This window comes from Protopterus annectens, chromosome 9.part0 (genome assembly GCF_019279795.1).
Source record: "Protopterus annectens isolate FY-2018-M chromosome 9.part0, PAN1.0, whole genome shotgun sequence".
Taxonomy (NCBI): Eukaryota; Metazoa; Chordata; order Ceratodontiformes; family Protopteridae; genus Protopterus; species Protopterus annectens.
In genome coordinates, this window is record NC_056743.1 from 1,035,699,125 (window position 1) to 1,035,720,074 (window position 20,950).

General features: G+C 38.8%; 1 protein-coding gene across 1 annotated transcript in view; it reads right to left on the reverse strand.

The window, feature by feature from the left end:
* Positions 1–8,974, reverse strand: part of LOC122811775 (keratin, type II cytoskeletal 8-like) — a 72,639-nt gene extending 63,665 nt beyond the window's left edge. The window contains exon 1 of the mRNA XM_044083833.1: positions 8,556–8,974. Coding sequence (XP_043939768.1) covers positions 8,556–8,846 — 291 coding nt within the window. The 5' untranslated portion in view covers positions 8,847–8,974. The remainder of the gene's footprint in view (positions 1–8,555) is intronic.
* Positions 8,975–20,950: the final 11,976 nt, after the last annotated feature.

Here is a 20,950-nt window from a genome sequence, read left to right on the forward strand (position 1 = left end):
AGATCAACCTCTTAGAACCAATTTTTGGAACATCTGCATCTCAAGATCATTTTCAGTGTGCTAATGATCTTCTTTTCAGTCACAGGGAATAATTGAATTGTCCAATTAATCACCAAACAAATATGTTTGCTTCTCTGCAAATAAATTTACTGAGCGTATCTGCCATAAGCCTTACCTTTTCTGTCATATACCTCATAACTAAGTTATAATTCTATAATGCCAACAACATTCTTTGTAGCCTTGGTGGTGTCTTGAACAATGGTTTCATAAATATATTCTATGCTGGTTTATGTTCTGTTTCTATTAACCCTTGCTTCCTATAAATACATTCAAAGAACTGTTCACAGTTATATACTATGGCAAGTATCTATTGTCCTATTTGAACATACCTTTTCTGATATTCTATAATGAATCTGGCACCAAAAGCAACATTTTATTTCCCAGGAGAATCATTGCATTTCAGGTTTGATTGTATTTACTTGAATGGGACTTGTGCACATCAAAATATCTTAATATGGATGCATCTGCCATTAAATGCTTAAGCATCTCAAAGCTCTGTAATTACATCATACTTCAGGACCATTTCTCATTTTATTATAACAAACTTATACTAAACATATTGGGAATACAATTCAAAGATTTTGGTCTATACCAGGAAATCTAATTGCAGCTTGTATGTCCTCTGGAAAAGGTATTTGAGCTACTATCCTGACTTTCTCAATATCTGCTTTCCAGCTTTCAGGGATTAAGACAAATGAGGTTTGGGAACAAACCAATTTATCCAAGGACATCATTGGTGAGGGTTAGGGTATTAAATGGGGATGAGGTGGGATATTTCTTGGGGAAGGGGGTTAGATTTATGGAAATGAGAGGTTTGAGCAGCCTTTGGAAAGGCATGGGTTAATCTGTTAATGGGACTTTACAGGAAGTAAGGTAGATGTAGGGTGGGACTTAAGTTTTTATACTACTGTAAATGGGAAGATGAATCACATTCTGTGTGAATTTGTGACCCGTCCTCCCTCTCCTTTATTCTTTTGGCTGATTTGTTTGGTATGGTTATGAGGTTGGTACTGGATAGAGAAGAGGGGCAGGCTTGTCACTATTCTGTTCCCCTCCTGGTGTTGAGTGTTGATGCAATGAGTTTTGAGGATGAAAATGAGCCGTAGGACACTGCCTGATTAATAAGAATAAGTGAGTGGAACTATGGAAACTGCTTATTTGGACAAAGTGATGTTGTACACTTCCCTGATGTATGTTATAAGGATTTTTATGTTGTGGTTCCAAAGTCATTCCTGTTACAATTAATATTTGAAATAATGCAATAAAGTTAAGTGTGGAATTAATAAAGGTCATCAAATGCCATTTGGTGTCATTGTGTATTTTTGAAGATGATAGGGACAAAATGCATATACTTCCATTCTGCAACTCTAAATTTCCAGTGACTTTACTCAGCTTGAGGTCGTTTCTTCACAACCTCTTCAGCAAATGGTCATTATCTAACAATATTCTTCCTTGGTCTGACCCCACAGTAGTATATTATCAATTATACTAAAACTAATCAAATCCTATGGTTATTAGCTCATGAAAGCACTTTAAGTGTTGATGATAAACTGAATGGAAGTCTCAGAATTTTATATCCTCCCACAGATAAATTATAAAATATATAGCTCTGTACTTTCCTCATTATACTTAACTTTCAAACAGCCTTCAATTAGCATCAAGCATAGACAGTACTGGCAAAGCTCAATTTTTAAAAATACACAGTATTTTCTTTCTATAGCTGTCAAATATTTTGCAGACCAATAGAAATATGAATTTTATCTGCTTTCATTTAGGGGTCAAGCTGTATGTCCACTGAGTAGGTTAACACTCCAAAGTTGCTGTGACTTTCCTTGGAATGTGAACTACATTGCACCACTGGTATCAATGCAGGATCTCTTTGACTGTATTGAACTCTAGGAAAGCAGTCTAGTCACAAAATACTTCTTTATACTCATTAATCTTAACATTTTGTACCAGATATACACCTTCACTATGCATTCTCTGTGTTATTCTTTTATTATGCCAAGCCTCCTAAAGGCTTGTTGACCCAAAACGTATGGAGCACTTACAATATCAACTATCCAGAAATTAATTTTGATTTTATTTTTCTTTTTCAGATTTTTATATATGTACTTTCTGAAACAGTAGATTTAAAGGATGACTGGATTAAATGAATAATTTATATATCAAGGGCTGTACTCTCTTTTAAAATCATTAGTTGAAAATGTAAAACTGTTGTTTTAAACTCTGCATATAGTATAAACAGCACACTTAGGTTTTAACTTTTCTTATCAGATTTCTAGTTATTGTACTTTTGCTATACATCTTCTTGCACAATTCCTGCATCCACATAGACAGCACAAATCTCTCGCACAAAGAACACATTTTAACTGAAAATGTGTTTCTTTCATTTTATTCCCTTTAGCAAAGTGATTTATTTTTCCACAGCTGATTAGCAATTTATTATTTGTATATCATTTATTATCTTGCTTATAGTTACAGTTCACTCAGAATATATCAGCACGTTTCTGATGCTTTTCTTGTTTGAAAAACTCACTTGACTCGTTATTTGTCTTTGTTTTACTTGTATTATTTTGTCAGTCTTACAATTAACTTTACATACTTCAAATTCTCGTGATGTCCTTTGGCTGTACTGAAATAATTTCACTCATTATGCAAAACATCTGTCACTTTAATGTTAATTCTGATTTTAAAATCTGCCCTGTACTTGATCATTTCTGATATTACATGACTGGCTCAAGCACGAATACATTTTACATATAACTAAATTTGAAGATGTTGGCTTAATTCCTTAATTCTGTAATAAAATTCAGTAAAATGAGTTAGACCTAATACTTTTGTAGAGAACAAATAATGGACACGGTTTACTATCAAATGATCAACACTCAGAGCTGAGCTGAGCGCATACTGACAGTCAAAATGTTGAATGCCAACATAACTGACTGGTCAGACTTGCCCCTTCTGGACCCATGTTAATGTTTGAGCCCGGGTCTGAAGTGGCAGGGAGTTTCAGCATTCAGTGCATATTTTGTCCATGTCAGTTTTCAGCATGCTGGCTTTCATGGTAAGGTTGTAGTAATTGATTGACTTGACCTTCGAAGTGTTGAGCATTTAATAGTAAACCAGTTGAAATGTGATGAATACTTCCTCAGCTCTCAATATCACTGAAGCCACACAAACCATAGAGGATACTGGACAACATGGCATATAGTCAGAAACAGTGACAGTTGATAAAGATATCAGTTTCTTAAAGATAATGTGTACCTTACAATGATGTCTGCAGCTCAGCTATGTTTAGGAGCATTACCACAGTTCTGTTTGCATAGAAGGTGGATAGGTAATGGAATATTCACAACATTTGGGCTACCTTGGACTTGATGACTGAATGGATAGACATAAATGTTCACCAAGGTTACCATGAATGTCACTGCTTAATGTAGGAGGAGAGCACTATTAAGTACTTGTAAAGGGTAGCAAGAACTTCTTAAAGGTGTATAAGGCATGTTATAGTGCCCTTACTTGACTGATATGTTGTTAAGTTCCTATGTTCTAGATGCAGAATCTCTGCTTTCCATGAGTAACATTTTCTTATATATAGTCAAAAGACTGAGAATGGCTAAAAAGATTGTATTGATCAACATTTGACAGATGAGTCAGCAAAGGAGGTCAGGAGGGCATGGACCTTTGCAAACAGTTCATCTGCTCTTCAGAATAAATGATGACTTACAGTTTCAGCTTCTTGTGGTGGTGATTATCACGGTAACAGGCATGATGATTATCACGGTCTCATGCACTCTGTCTACAGCAACAAGCCTCTGGCTGGTGGATGAGTCATTCCTAAACTGCTTGACCCTATAGCAAAAGGTTTTGGGATCTAATAATGAGTTATTACATAGGTGTGCCTTCTCATATGTCAGTAATGTACTTCTTTCTGGAAAGCATCTAATTCTGAAAGCCTGACACAGCACTTGTTTATCTGTATGGCATACAGGCATGCTCTATCAGTCACACATTTGTGGATGTTAGCTGTTCTCCATGTTATGCTTCTGCATTGTACAAAATGTGCCTATTTGTTGCACTGCATACCAAGTAAAATCCATCAGAAGAATTACAGATGTCATCAGTTGAACAAGAGAGTTAGAAGAAGTGATCACTATCTGGTGAATAGCCACAAATGTGTGATTGATAGAGTATGCCTGTATCCTGAATCACTTACAGAAAAGTGCCATAAGTCCCAAAAGACAAAAATGATGGTAGGGAGATTAAATTAACATTCTTCAGATCTGTAATTACATGACTAATTCACTTGTCATGTCTAACATTATTCCAGTATATTTGTGAGACATAGTATTTTTGAGAGGGCCAGATAAGTGTACTGATTCATGTGTTGCTTCATTCTTTCAGCTCTTGCAGATTTTGCAGATAAAACAGAAAATGAAGATCAAACCAGAAGGATATCACACAGCAGAGGCATGAAGCCACTGTTTATGAAGGACGAGTTTATGGTCATTTTCATTCCTGTTACTGTCTTCAGTCTCTTACAAGTTTACATAAGTGCCTGAGAGTGTTAGCTTTCGAAGCAGAGATATATTGAATGATAAAATCTTTGCTGTGCCTGGACACTAGAGTGTCCTCATGTCTCAAAATTCTGCTTCACAGTTGTCTGTCTGGAAGAGATGTAATACTGACATAGCAAAGTCTATGTGAGATTATAATCTGTTGATCAGTGGTTGTAAAAACAGAACTTCCATCTGGTATTGTCCACTGAGAAGATAAAACTTTTATCTATAATGAACAAATCAATTTTTATTTTGGTTTGTACCTGAACTTATTCCAACCTCAACACACTGTGACACAGTATTTCAATTGCACCTAAGACCCTTCTATAGAGAAAATTATAGGTTCATCAGTAAATATGGCCTTTATAAACTTAGTTGTGTAACCCAACCCAATTGTGACCCTATGCATCATGGGAAGTTTATTAGGAGGGGGTACATTTGTTAGGAAGTTTCTAGAGGTTATGTGGGGAGGTATGGTAGTCTGGGCATTAATGTCTGCTTCTGTCTTATCAAAGGTATTCTTTTTCTCAGGAAAGGTCAGTTTCACTTAAAACAAATAAAAAGTATCACATTTTCCAGCTAATGTTACATGCTAGTTCTTTGCCTTTGTAGGTAGCTGGATGTAAGCCTGGAGACCTTTTTCCCCAAATGCCTGGATAAGAATTATCTGTGACTGCAATAAAACTATCTAGTTCCTAGGTTCCCTTATGAAAAAAACAAAAATGTTAGCATAATTCAAGGAAGGTATCCTCAGGGAAATGGATTTATGTAATTGTTGTAAATCTGATGAGTTTTTTTCAGCTCTCTTTCTTGTACATTGTGGCACACGCTGTTGCTTTAGAGACGCAGCTAAAGTTTGATGAGATCTACTTTGACTTATAAATAAGGGAACCTCTGGTCTGAGCTTTACAAATAACACATACAGGTTAAGCTGTTGGGAAGGCTTAAGAACTGTGTTGATATTGTTAGTATCCACTGGTATACTGTGTGATTTAAACAAGCTAAGAATGTTCCTTAAACTTCGACGTTCTGCCATATGAAAGAAAACTGCAGTTTCAGAGATCCTACTATAATGATTATATTAAATTAATCAACCAGTTGTATTTCTGACAATGTCATCTGATCAGACTTATCACACCAGGTGATCCTAACACCATTCCCCAGGAGAACAGAAAATGATGATATAACCTGTATGACAAGAAACATGTTTATAAGAAAAAATGTTGTATGTTGTAGAAATGTAATTTATGGCGGATAGTAAAAATCTTAATATTTTTCTTAGTACTGGTTGAATGTACATTTTCCACATATTAATGTTTAATTGTCATTCTACTTCAAAAATGTTTTCCTGAATATCTTCTTTTAAAGTCTGTGTCTGTAAGAATAACATGATTCACAGAAGAGACTACTGTGTCACTTCTAGAGTAATGGCAAATGAATTCAGCCATTATAAATGAATATGTCAGGCTTATTTATATCCATCCAGATCATGTGCTATGAATGATCAGTTTAGGCAGTAGGAGAAGTGTGTCACAAGAAACATGATCCTTCCTGGGCATTTCATTGGAAGAGGAAGAAATCTGGTAATCATCAAAGAGAATAATGACTATCTACTGTTAGCAGTGCCTGTAGTCAAGGGAACAAGGTCTGATTCCTTCAACCTCCATTTGCCTACTGAGACTAAACCAAACAGTGTTCCTGAAAAGAGGCACTTTTGTTCAGTGGGCTTCCCAGTTAACAAACAAGCAAAATATAAATAAAAAAGTACATTTAATCCTTGAATTCTGTTTCACTGTTCTCAACATATTGATACATTTTTGAAAAATGTCAGCAAAAAGTTTCATTTAGAAAATATTGCATAAATAAAATATACATTTATGTTACCACTTCTTTGTTATGGTGAACTTGGGAGTTCATCTGTGAAATTTTGCAGTTAGGAGATATCCTGGACTAACTGTTTTGGGGGAAATTATAAGTGAAATATTCATGATGTCACTGAGTATTATTTGTGTATGTACATCATATTTCAAAATTCTGAAATTACATGGTGCAGCTCACCTAATGGCTTAGTGTGATGGTGATAGGTGGGTTGCAGGCTGACAAGAATAGAGATGCCATTAAAATGTAAAACAGCTTTGTTATACACAAAGGAAAAATAACACCAAATGCGAAAGTGCTTCATTTTTGATTCTGAGAGTCTGACAACAACATATTTCTCAGACTATCCTTGTAGAAAAAACTACATCCAGTATAAATCATATTATTTTACTCTTATTTTTACTGATGATGTATTCAAAGACAAAACAATACATGTAAAGTGACAAAATGCAGTATTTTGCAAAAAGGTGAACAAATAGTTCTTCTGACATGTTACAGGTATAACTTTCTTCTTATTCAAAGTATAATTTTAGATTTACAGATTTAAGGTTTCATATTTGTTTTTTTTTCATCATAGATTTACTATATGGTTATATGTCACAGTGAAACCCATAGCAAACGTCAGTTTGATAGATGAAAACCTTTATCCCTAGTGTTCCTTCTGTATCCTCTGTGGAAGTGTATTCAGCTCTTGTTTTCTATTCTTTTCTGGCATTTCGAATTATTAAAAGATGATTTTTTTAGGTCCACAATGAAATTGTTGTTTTTTCTTATATTCTGTAAGACTAGCAAGAAGCTGCTACATAAAGACTGCTTGGACAATACAGGAGACACCATCTGGGAGCAATAAATACTGATACAACAAATTGTTTAAAACAGATTTAAAATACACTCATTGACTTATCTCAACACTATAAGGGAGATCTGAAGTGAGAAATGTGTGCATGTATATGCAATATCTTCACTGGTGCTAGTGTGTGTATATATGCATTAGCATTGATTAATGTTTGCATGTGTGTTTTGGCCACCAACACAGGTTACATTTGTCACAAAATGCTGCTACCTCCCCTGTAACATAGTAGCTATAATTATTCATTTCTGATCAGAGAACATGTACCCCGACCTCATCAATGACATCTTTGACTGTAGTCATCTGAAATGAATGCAAACATATCTGTTGCAATATAAACATCTCCTGCACATAGGTTCACATCTTTGTTTAAATATAGGCACATACCTTGCTTGTTGTTACATAATTATAATCCATAGCTTCTTAGTTCTATTTATGAATTAACTGTAACTATATAATTTGATTTAAGATTTGCAACAGAAAATGATGCAACCATGATTTCTTGTTCTGAAAAATATTATTTGAAAATCTGGGAAAATGCATATTACTACAAATAACTGAGCTCTGATAAATTTGAACCATAATTCTATACCCAATTCTATTAATCTGTTAAAGGATGTATTTTATTCCTTCAGAATTTACTAAGCACTCCCTTTCCATGTCATGAGAGTTGGTCATGCTTACAACTGTATTGTCAATAAAAACAAACTACCAGCAAGTACTTTTGTGTGAGGGTCCCAAGGAGTGTGGAAGCCTTAGAGAGAACCATAGAAACTAAAGGTCCTTGTTACAAATTTGTAACATATAAACACTCTGTTCAATTCAACACATTGTGAAAATCTACAGAAGTAGATGGTAATTCAATATTAGCAAAGTATACTACACTGATCTGAATAGCATATTGCACAGAACAGATTTAAAACTTACACATTAAATGCCGAGAGTGAGAGACATTTCTTTTGATTAATACACTGTCATTAAAAGGATTAACTTGCAGGCAGCTAAAAGATTAATTCTGTTTTTTGCCCCTAAGTTATGCTGTGATTTTCTTTCTTGTGAAATCACCATTCTACCTCAGTGTTCTTCGTTTCTGTGTCTGTTTCATTTAGCTGTCTTTTTTCTCACACTTTAAATGTCACCTCTCTTACTCTTATTATAGACACTTAAGCACTGAACTGCAGTTACATGTAGTTAGTCATCCTTACCTTATCTATGCGTGCAGCGAATTTGTTGTTCAGGTCCATGATCTGGTCCTTTTCCTGTTTTCGAACATGGCCAATATTGGGGTCAATGTCCAGTTTCAAAGGGGCCAGCAGATTCTGATTGAGTGTTACAGTAGACATTAAGGGAATAGATTGTATAGGGGCTCCAATGCTCCGGCTGCTAAAGGACCCACCTGTCCTAACACTAGAGGGGCCAGAGCTAACAGGATTAAATTTGTTGACCTGCACCCTCCCTGAGGTGCTCTGGATTGAACGTCCTGAATAGGATGTCATTTTGGCAGGTAGATTCTTTTGGATAGTACAGCTGTGAAAAACTGCCAAACTGAAAATGGTTAGCTCTAGAGCAGGAGATAAGCAACAACAGAAGCTGCACTGTCCTTCAAACAACACAGATCTGGTCTTTTATTTCCTCGGTCCAGAGGTGGAGACAGGAACTGTATTAAGTAACAATAGATTTTAAGGCTCACTATAAACAAAACTGGGTGTGCCCAAAAACTAGAAATCCTGATTTACCTGTCTAATGTACAGTTTTGCATAGCATTCTAGCTGGGTTAATAAGTAATGCAATTACTGTGTTGAAGTAAGATGTATTACAACTGAAGTGTTGTACTAGATACTAGGTGAGGTTTAGTGACTGTGTCAGTAAAACGGTTTAGTATGTAAAACGTACACAGGCTTAGCATTCCCACTAGAAGAGTCAGCAATAATAATTAGAAAGAGACTACAGAATATGTAGTGCTTCTTAATATTCAGTTTTTCTTCTTAACAATAGATTTAAATGTACTTATGTTCTTACTTAATGTCCTTGTGATGCATGTATAATAGCCTATTGTAGCGTTTCTGTCAATACTGACTAGTAATGGCTGTCTTTAATGGATTTATAAATAATGCTTACAGGTTGTGCATTCTCCTTTTCGAGCTGCTACCTCAAGGATGGAATTTAATATACTAATATGATTTGTATGGACAGTTTAGGTATATTTTAGCATGTATTTTGAAATGTTATATTGGAAGATATGTATGGTTGCATACGTAGATGTTTTGTGTACATGATTTGTGCATTAATAAGCAAGATGGTCAACTCTTCAAAGCAATGATCTGTGGATTATGGGTAGCACTTACAGTATTACAGCATGTTGTAGATCTACCCTACAAGATTTTTAGTTATAACACAGCAGAAACGAAGATGGTCAGTACACAGACAGATTTCTGATTTCTCATTTCAAAGGTCTGTCTAGAACTGGTTCTCCTTTATTTGAGCAACTCAACAGCAATCACTACATCTGCATCTAAGAGTAATCCGGCCTCTCACACATGCATGAACATCCACTTACCCCCCCCCCCGCACACACACACACACACATATATATATATATATATATATATATATATGGATCACCTTTAGATGCCCGAAAGCTCACTAGACCGACAAGGAATCCGACGGGCCGAAATCACCGACAACGCAGATGACCGACAAGGTGAGAACCCGATGGACTCGGTAAGTGTGCGGTAGAGTGAGGGATTTAGTGTTAGGGAGCAGACAGGTAAGTGTGCGATAGTGAGGGACTGTAGTTTTAGGGGCGGGTTAAGTGAGTTAGGGTTAGGGTGCAGGTAGGGTGTGTGTGCGATAGTGACGGACTGTGGGTTTAGGGGTGGGTTAAGTGAGTTAGGGTTAGGGTGCAGGTAGGGTGTGTGTGCGATAGTGACGGACTGTGGGTTTAGGGGTGGGTTAAGTGAGTTAGGGTTAGGGTGCGGGTAGGGTAAGTGTGCGGTTGTGTCGGACCTTAGTGTTAGGGTTTGGGTTACGGTTAGTGCATGTATGGTTGTGTGTATTGTCGGTATTTTGTGTTGTCGGTCTGTTGGTGTCGGTGATTTGTGTTTCGGCGTTGTGGCGTTTCAGTTAACTGAAGGGGATCCATATATATATATATATATATATATATATATATATATATATATCCCAATGCACACACAATATTATTGTTGTATTTCATATACATGCACATCGACTACACATCTAAACTGAGAAGTAAATGGTACTAACCTTAACAGGGACTGTGGAGAGCTGCAGTCAGAGAAACAACATTACAATGACCAGTATGCAGCAGCAGTTGTTAGAAGCATAACAAAAGCAGTACTAGGATGATGTACTAAAATTATGTCACCAGAGAGACTCCCAAGTACTTCCCAACATATAACTGCAGGTACACAAAACAGGGACAACAGACCTAAGCAGCAGACAGACATGTTACAGGTAAATTCATCCTGATTCACAGAAGGTCATTTCAGAAAATGGAAACAAACTGAAACCTGCTTACCAAAACTACATTCAACAAATATTACATCAAAACTGCATCCCTCACGTGCGGGGGAGTACACACCCCATATATCACCTAGACTTATATATGCTACCACAGTGCCGCAGCATACACAAAGGGATAGTGGCATAGATGATTCATACCAGTTGCTGTAGTTCTACAGTTCTACAGATTTTCACATATTGTCTGTTTATTCTAACCTTCTGTCAATAACCAAACTGTTATGTGGTACAACATAACCACCGTGACTGAAGAATTGGCATGGTTTTATTTATATTATTCACAGAACTGATTGTCAAGCTTATAGACTACTGTACTTCAAGAAACTTGACTACTGTCACCTCAGATTGATACTACTTGTATCCTATCTATATTTTATTTATCTATAGCTATCAATCATCTATATTTAGGTTCATAGGTGTTTACTAGGCTAATGACCACAAGGACCTTTTAAGCCTAGCCATGCATCCCAAATCTCTGATGAGTTCTGATACCCTTGATAAGTGTAAACATGGGCCTGGGAGATGAACCATTTACAGGTTACCTGTTTACATCAGAGACGTAGGTGCCAAACCAGGGAAAAATTTATGGTCGCCCATCCAGCTGTCCAATTTGCACTTGAATTGGATTAGGGAGTAACTCTGCTTTACATGGATGGGGAGCCTACTCCATAGACAGGGTAGTCTCTGGGATACATACTTATCACTTCAGAAGGTCCTATTTATATCCCAGGCAAGGTTTAAGTCTTTAGAATGGGTAATTCTGGCACTGTTTGTTTTGTGGATATGGAGGAGGTCCATCAGAGAGGGGTCTTACAATGCCCTGTATGGCAGGCATAGATCTCCTCTCAAAAGCCTGTAGGAGACAGAATACAGGGATAGGGCCTTGAGACAGTCTGCATAGGACATATTACTTTTGCCCTGTATTCTTTTAGTGAGGAATCTCTGTGGACATTCCAGTTGTTGGCTATGCCTGGTTAGGTACATACCAAAGGAGGCATTGCACTCAGTTGTAGGTCTAATGAATGCCGAACAGAGTGGAACAATTACTTCCTTGGACTTAGATACCATACCTTTGTTTATAGGTTGCACAACATAGAATGATTTCCTCACCACTGTAGACATGTGATGATCAAAAGCTAGATTACTATCTATGTGTGTCTCTAAGTCCCTGACTACTGGGTCAACTCTAATGGGTGTGTTGTCAATATGATAGCTACCAGGGATGGATGACTTCCCAAAGGATACTTTTATGCATTTCTTGGCATTTAGTTGTAGTCCATGGCTCTGACAACAGTTGTTTGTCTGTGTCAGTCCCTCCTGGAGAACATTTGTGTCAGTGTGAGACTCAATGATGGCTCTTAATTTGCAATCATCTGCAAAGTTAGTCAGCCAGAGACCACTGACATTAGCCTTGACTTCTGAGAAGTAAATGCCAAAAAGCAGCCATCTATGGACTGATCCCTGAGGGCACTTGTGTCTGGCCTCTTTACAGATGTGGACTCCCCAATTCTTACTTCCTGGGTCCTGTCTGTGAACCAGTTGGCTATCCACTGGGTGATATGTGGGGTTGTACCTAACTTCTTCAGTTTGTCAATAATGCCTAGATGGGGTATTGTGCCAAATGCCTTGGCCAGGTCAAGGCAGGCAGTGTGAATGATTTTCCCATCACCCATTGCTTTGGTGACCTTCTCAAAGAAATACACCAGGTTGAGTAGGCATGATCTGCCTTTCATGAAACCAAACTGGGTTGGGTCCAGTGTCTGGAGGTTTACTATATCTCTATTGATCATCTCCATGATAATTCTTTCCATGGCTTTACATATAAGACTAGTGAGACTTATGGGTCTGTAGTTTCCAGGGTGTGTAGATGGCCCACTTTTGTGCAAATGGATGACTGTAGGCTTTCTCCATTCATGAAGCACAAAGCCTATTTGGAGGCTACAGGTAAATAGTAATTCCAGAGGCCCTGATAGGTCATGTTTCTTGCTATTTAGAAGGCATCCTGGGATATTGCCTGGGCCCATTGATCCAGTGTTTTTGGTCTTAGAGCATTAAGGACCTGTTCCCTAGTGATAGTAGGGGAAGTTATATTTGATGATATTTGCTGAGGGAAGGTTGAAGGGGAGAGAGGTGTAAAGTTGAAGCTGAATTTATCAACCAGGAGGTTTGCTATATCTTCTGGCTCAGTATAAGTGACTCCATTTACAATGAGCTCTGCACACAATTGTGTATTGCCTTTGAGGTTGTGGACGTAGCTAAAGAATGCTTTGTGGTTGTCCTTGGCATGGGAAGCCAAACGTACCTCAAATTGGGCTTTGGTAGACTTTATTTGCCCTCCTGGTTGTTTTAGTTTAATGAGAGTGCTTTTATCCTGCTGGGTGCTGCGCCTCCTAATTTTTGCCATGATTTTCTTCCTCCTGTTATACATCCAATTCATTTTGTGATTCCACCAAGGTGGCTTGTTTTTTGAGTTAGTTCTGTACTTTTTCCTGGTAGTACAACTACCTCTACACAGCTATTAACATGCTTGTACAAGGTTTCTGTGAACAGTTCTGCATAGGCAGAAGTGTTCTCAGGGTTTATAGGGGCTTGAAATTTTCCAGGTTCTCACTTAATAGCAGGAGATGAGCCTTAAAATAGCTCCTGAATATTCTCGGTTTAGCTGAAGGCCCAGGTTTTATTTTTACTTCAAAGGAGACCATTTTGTGGTGTGACCTTACCAGGTAAGACATTACAGTAGGGGGTGTGCAGTACTCTTCCATATTAGTGAGGACAAGATCCAGTATGGTTGCATCCATGGTTGGAGTATTGACTATCTGGCCAGGGAGTTTGTGTTTACAAAATCCAGGAATCTGTGTGCATGTGCATTTGAAGTCGTATAGGATTCCAAGTTCATAATGTGGTAATTAAAGTCACCCATTAATAGGGTATTGGGCTGTATGGTTAGTGTTTCTAATAAATTTAAATACATGGTATGGGTTTCCTGGGTCATAGAGAGGACCTATAGCTTGAAAGGAAGTGGTATTGAATTTTACCTATGGTGATTTGACTATGGAGTAGCTCAAGTGCATTGTCCTGTTTGATCAGCCCTGAAGAACATTTACTTCTGATGCACCTTTAGTCCCTGCCTGTGAAGTAGCTGATCTAAATGTGTGGAAGGCATTATAACCCTGCACTGTCAGTTCGTGGCTTTAAACCACATCTTTGAGACCACACAGTCATCAGCATTCTCTAGGGTAAAGAGAGCTTCCAGGGAGTAAAATTTTTTGTTTAGGCTCCTAGCATTGAACAGTAATATGTTTAGATTTTCTTAGTTTTGATTTGCTATCTTGGAAGTACTTTTAGTTTGGCATTGCCTAAAAAAGGCACTATGGGAGAAGACAAAGTTTTAGTTAATATTAAAAAGCCTAGAGTGGAGAGGTGCAGACCATCCCTGGCAAAGAAGTGTGGTCTGTTGACCATTTCCTTCCATGCTGACAAATATTGCATCCCCTTAGAATGACACCAGAAACTAAGCCAATTATTAAAGTCAATCATCTTGTGTTCGTTTTGTGACATCATCCTTGGAGAAGGTAAAATGCTGCTCAGTGCTAGGGTCATACCAGCTTGAGACACATATTCCGAAAGCTCTATGATGTCTCTCTTCATATAGTCTAGGGAGGTATGTCTCAGATCATTTACTCCCACATGGACTATGAGTCATATTGGTAATTGTGATCCAATGACCTGAGTGCATGCGTAATGTGACAGATCCTATCCCCTGATAAGCAACTGACAGTAACTTTCTCCTTACTCAGCCTGGTGAGAGGGACATCAATGTATCTCACAATGAAGTCTCCAATGACTAGAATGTTGGATTGTGTGGTGACTTGCTTTATGGGCTTAGAGGTAGAGGCTCATTGAGATGTAGCTCTATGTGTTGATGTGGGTGTTGTTTTGAAAGAGTGCATTTGGGGCTTCTGAGGGAATTTCTTATGTGCACTTTGTCTAGGAGGTCTTTGTGATTTGGGAAGGTTACATGAAAGTGCCTCAGTATATGTGGGTCCAATTAAATTTAATTTAGTTTAATTAATTTTATTGCAAACTCATTTCATTGAGAAAAATGGCATAGTTCATTGAAACATTTTACTGAAAATTGTTTAATTGTAGTGACAATAACTACCAATGTGTTTTTGGAACATTGGATTTACAATGCAAATTTGTATAGATCGGTATTTGTACCTTGTTAATGCCCTCTGTCATGCAGTGCTGCTGTCTCTAGAAGTTTATGTCTGTGCACCAGCAGTAATCGTGTTATGGGGTAGGGGGTGCAGCGGGGCTTGCCTCCTTGTGAAAAATAAATAAATAAATTAATAAATAAATAAATAACTAATAAATAAATAAAGCTTTTGGAGGCATAGTTAGTATATATTAAATTTTTAATGAAATGTGGTTTCAGTGAAATGAGTTTTCAACAAAATATGTCCTTTTTTGCATATTAAATGAGCTTGAGACTAAATGAAACAATAATTTATTTTTTGTTGATTAAATGAGCTTGAGACTAAATGAAACATAATCACCTATGATCCTATGTTCTTATGCTCTTATAGCTTTCTATCTGTCTATGTCTGCATCATAGCTATAAATATATACATATATTTATCATTATTATATTTGAAGGAGGTTATTGAGTATAAGGAGAAACTGAAACATATTCCCCTAATCTTATAATATATGAATACGTTATCTGGGATTTCTTAAGATTTGCTTTGTATCTGTACTGTGCATACATAAACAAGTTGCAAAGCACAGCTCGGTAGAAGTAACTGGCTGTAACAGTGAAACATAGCGGTTAAGCTCTTTGCCTTCCATGTAAAAGGATGTAAAAGTTATAAGGTTTGACCCTGACCTCCGGCCAATGCCTATTTGGAGTTTGCTTGTTCTCCCTGTGTCACTCTGTGTTTACTCCCACCTCCGAAAAACATGCTGAGTGTTTCCATTTCAAACTCACCCAAGAATGGAGCTGCGGGCAGCAGCACAGACTCTACATGGTGCCCTCTAGGGAGAAAAGTTGTATTAATCAACAGTTTTAGGCAACTGCTGTTGTGTGCAGTATCCTCAAGACTGTGCTCTGTGGCTGGGAGAGCCACTCAACAGTGTATAATCTGGCTCTATGTGATTGGGTCATGTTGACTACTGTCAACAAATGGATATGGATATTTGCCCAGGCTTAACTTTACATGTGCGTATTGCACAAGGGCAAACAGCAATTTTTCGAAAGGCAGCCTGCAAAGTTTGCAAATGCCAAACGGAAAAAGGTTTGAATGTGCAATGAGTAAATGCACAGTGAGATTCACTCATTGCACATTCCACATTCTGGGATGGATTGCACTATAGTGGGGATCAGGAAATGGTTCCTTTCCCCACTGTAGTGCGATTTTGGAGTTAGAATAATAAAGTAGGGGGGTGTGGGGTGTGGGAGTGTTTGAAAGACAGTGAATCTGCTTTTTGATTTGCTGTTTTTCAAATATTAAGGACTGTCGACGTTTTCACTTTTGTGGTTTCGAGTCACTCATATGAGCACTTGAACCACTGTGATTTGTGTTTTTAAAGGTAAACCATTTACCCATGCTAAGTAGGTTGAAGATCTTGACTACTCTTTCCTAAGCCAGGGACCCATGCTAATGGTAAGAGGGGTGTCTGTGCCCCTTTTGGCCAGTGTGTGTCATTATGAAGCTCAGTAGCCCTTCGATTAATAAGCTACTGATCATTTGGTCCTTAGTTGGTCAGCTTGGGTTACCTGGGATAGCTCTGTTGAGCGAAAGCTGGATGTAAAACCAATTAAACCACCAAACATGAACTAACAATTGCTATGCTTAATGTAGGTTCACTGACAGGATGCAGCTTGGAATGACATGATGGTAGGGAGGAGGCTGGATATCCTATGTATGCAGGAGACAAGATGGAAGGGCAGTGCAGCAAAGCACACTTAGCTTGGGATCCAGAGTCTGTTACTGAGGAGGAGGACTGGCAAGAAATGGTGTGAGAAGTGTACTGAGGGAGAGACTTCAGAAAACAGTGATGGGTGTGATCAGAATTAGTGACAGACTCATGGCAATTAGACTAATGATAGGGCAGTATTCATAATCTCAGCATTATGTCCCATAGCAGGCTTGTGATAGTGAGGAAATGAATGCATTCAAACAGCAATTGCAAAACCTACTAGCTAAAGAAGGACAGCATGAATTGTGTAATAATGAGTGACTTGAATGCACATATCGAGACAGACAGAACAGGACATGAGGACTGCCTGGGAACACATGGGAATAAAGAAGGAGATGCCATTCTAGACTTTTGTCTGGCAAATGGCTTGACAGTAGCCAACACATGATTCAGAAAGTGAAACAGTCACCAGATCACATACAACGGTAGCCAACATGCATCACAGGTGCATTTCCTCATAGTAAAGAAAAGGCACTGGGGTAGAATCAGTGATTGCAATGTCATCCTCAGTGAATCAGTCAACCCACAGCGTAAACCATCGGTTGCCACAATCAGCTCCAAGCAGTGGTTAGAGAAGGCTCTAAGGTCAACAGAGATCAGGCTGAAGACCTTGAAGTTGACTGGAGGGAAAGTACTACAGTTCAAGGAATTACTCAGGGCTCTAGCACCCCACAAAGAAGAGGAAATAGATGGAGTTACAGATGAATAGCAGCTCCTAAAATCAGCATGTGTAAGGACTACAGAACAGATTAGTGACCGAGCCAGGAATGGAAATAAGGTACATAAGGAAAGCTGGTGGTAGAATGCAGAGATCCAGGAAGTCATCAAAAGAAAGGAGGAGTGCAGGAAAAAGTAGGAGATAGAACAGACGGGCCAAGCTAGGAAGTAATACTGGCTGGTTAACAAAGAAGCTAAGAAAGGAGTTGCAATGGCAAAGAACAAGGCATCAGAGGCACTGTACCAGCTTCTGGAAAGTAAGTCAGTAGATGTCTCAAAGAAACTATATTGGGTTGCAAGGCAAAGACAGAAAGATAAAGAAGATACACCCTTCATAAGGGATGCCAGCAACAATCTGCTCACCAATCCACAGGACATCAAAGGCAGACAGAAGGAGTACTTCCAGCAGCTTCTGAATGAACAAAACCCCACAGAAGCTGTACTGCCACAGAAACACAGCCTACAATGAGAGAGGTGGAGGAGCCCATCATAGAAGAAGTAAGAGCAGCACTAAGGAAAATGAAGTCAGGGGGAGCAGCAGGCTCAGATGAGGTCACAACAGATGTGATAAAGATGCTGGGTAGGATGGGGACAAATGGCTCCTGAAGGTACTCATAGCAGTGTGGAGAGAAAGGTATACCACAGATGACTGGAAAATAAGCATAGCAGTGCCAGTGTTCAAGAGCAAAGGGAACATTCACAACTGTGGGCAATGCAGGGGTATCACACTCCTGCCACACTGCATGAAAGTTCTGGAGAGGTTGATAGAGTAGCAGAATGTAAGATGGGAAATGTCCAGTTTGGATTCAGGTCAGGATGCAACAAAACTGATCTGATGTTTGCATTGAGACAGATAGTTGAGAAGAAACTACAGATGAGGAAAGAGTCAAAATGGGCATTCATAGACTTGGAGAAAGCATATGACAAGGTCCCAAGAAAGCTGATTTGGGCAGTCCTGAAGTGGTTCAAAATACCAGAGACATTGGGAGAATTAGTGCAAGCGATGTACAAGAACAAAATGACTCAAGTATGAACAGTGTGCAGTCTCACAGCAGGGGTCCCAGTGGGAGTGGGTATGCACCACTGTTCATCTCTGTGCCCACTGTTGCTCACACTGGTGATGGACTACATTAGCAAACAGGTTAGAGGGGTCAGATCAAAAATGTTGCTGTATAGGATCATAGGATCATAAGAGATTAGTAGGCTATTGACCCGGAGGTCAATTTAAGCCTAGTTGTTTCATCTCAATGTAATACCATAGAAATGCAAGTCATTACCAAAGATTGCATTTAGTGATAACTGCTCATGTCCAGGAGCATTGTTGGCTCTATTCCTGGTAAGAAGTTACAGTGTCCCATCCACTCATCTAGGTTTCTTTTGAACAGTGTCTCACAGGTTCTCTGTTTCACACGAATTAGTAGCCTATTCCAAAGACGCAGCAGTTGCTGTGAGATAAATCTATCCCTCCAGCAAGTCCTATTTAAGTGACAGGCCATATTTTGGTCCCTTGAATGGGTAGCCTTAGTCCTATTTGATTTACAGATATGCAGCAAGTTCATTAGGTTTGGGTCTTGGATATCTCTGTAGGCCAGGCATAAGTATCTCCTAAGACGTCTATATGATACAGAGTATAGTGACAGAGACTTTAGTCGGTCTGTGTAAGGCACATGCTGGAACTCCTTGATCTTCTTTGTTAGAAACCTCTGAGGTCTCTCTAATTGCTGCAGATGCTTAGTACAGTACATGCCAAACAGGGAGTTGTACTCGATTATGGACTAGATAAATGCTAAGTATAGGGGGGGGGGGGTTATCACTTCTTTTGCTCTCAAGGCAATGCCTTTACTAATCAAGTGTGCTACAGAGGAAGCTTCCTTATTACAGTAGACACTTGGTGGTCGAAGTTAATGTCGCAGTCAACTTATCATCCCAGGTCCCTTACCACTTCATTGATACTTAAGGTATTGTTGTTGATTTGATAGTGTGAGGGGGACATTTGCCAAAGGGAATGATGATGCATTTCTTTGCATTCAGTTTGAGACCATGTCTAATACACAAGTCATTGGTCTGCCTGAGACCCTCCTGGAGTATACTGACATCATTTGGGGATTCAACAGTTACACCTAGTTTGCAGTCGTCTGCAAATTTGGTCACCTAGAACCCCTTAGTTTTGACCTGAATTTCTGAGAACTATATACCAAATAGTAGGGAGCCCAGCAATGACTCCTGTGGTACCCCACTGATAACAGGTCTGCTGGTTGATGTGGTGTCGGCCACTTTGATAATATGTGCCTGATTTATGAGCCAGTTGGCAAATCATCTTACAACGAAGGAGTTTATATACAGTTTGCTAAGTTTATTGGTAATGCCTGAATGTGGGATTGTGTCAAAAATCTTTGCCAGGTTGAGGTATGCTGGGTGCACAGAGTTTCCCTCATCAATGGCCCTGGTCACATTTTCAAAGAAATTCACCAGATTTAACAGGGAGGATCTGCCCTTTACAAAGCCAAATTGGGTAGGATCATGGGTTTGGAGGTCATCTATGTCTTTATTTATGAGGTCCATAATGATAAGTTCCATGGCCTTACAGATGAGGGTGGTCAAGCTTATGGGTCTGTAATTCCCTGGGTCTGTTGCTAGGCAACCTTTGTCGAGGGTAGTAACTGTTACTATTCTCCAAGCCTGTGGATAGGCTATGATTGAAAATGGTACTTAGTGGTGATGCTAGTTCATGCTTTAGCCTGTTTAGAAGATGACATGAGATGTTGTCTGGTCCCATAGAGGCTGTGTTTCTTTGCCTTGGACAAGACTTTGAGGACCTGCTCTTTAGATATGTAGGGTGGAGGGGAGGAGTTTGGGGGAAGGTTTGTTATAGGTTAGGAGGGGCTAAGGCAGTAAAATTTTCACCAAACCTGTCTGCTAGCAGGTTTGCTATCTCTGTGAGGTCAGTGTGTGTGTGATACCATTGGCCACTTGTTCTGTACATGGTTGGGTCCTACCCTTTAGGTTCTGTACATAGCTGTAAAAGGCCTTATGGTTATCCTTGGCTGAACTTCTAAGTTTCTGTCAAAGGAACCCTTGGAGGCTTTGACAACTTGTCTTATTTGCCTCTTGAAGTTGAAGAGGGTGCTTTTCCATTGTTGGAGCCTTGCCTTTGTTTTCTTGGACAGCAACTTTTTGCATTAATTGTAAGGTTTGTTGATGCTGTATGCCCTCCATGGCATCCAGTTTTTACTTAAGGCTCTGACTTTGATTCTTTCTGGTATGGTCAAGTTTATACATGTATGCAAGTGATTGTACAGGGTTTTAGTGTATGCTTCAGTGTACTTACCACTTCCAGCTTGGGATGGGGATTGGAATG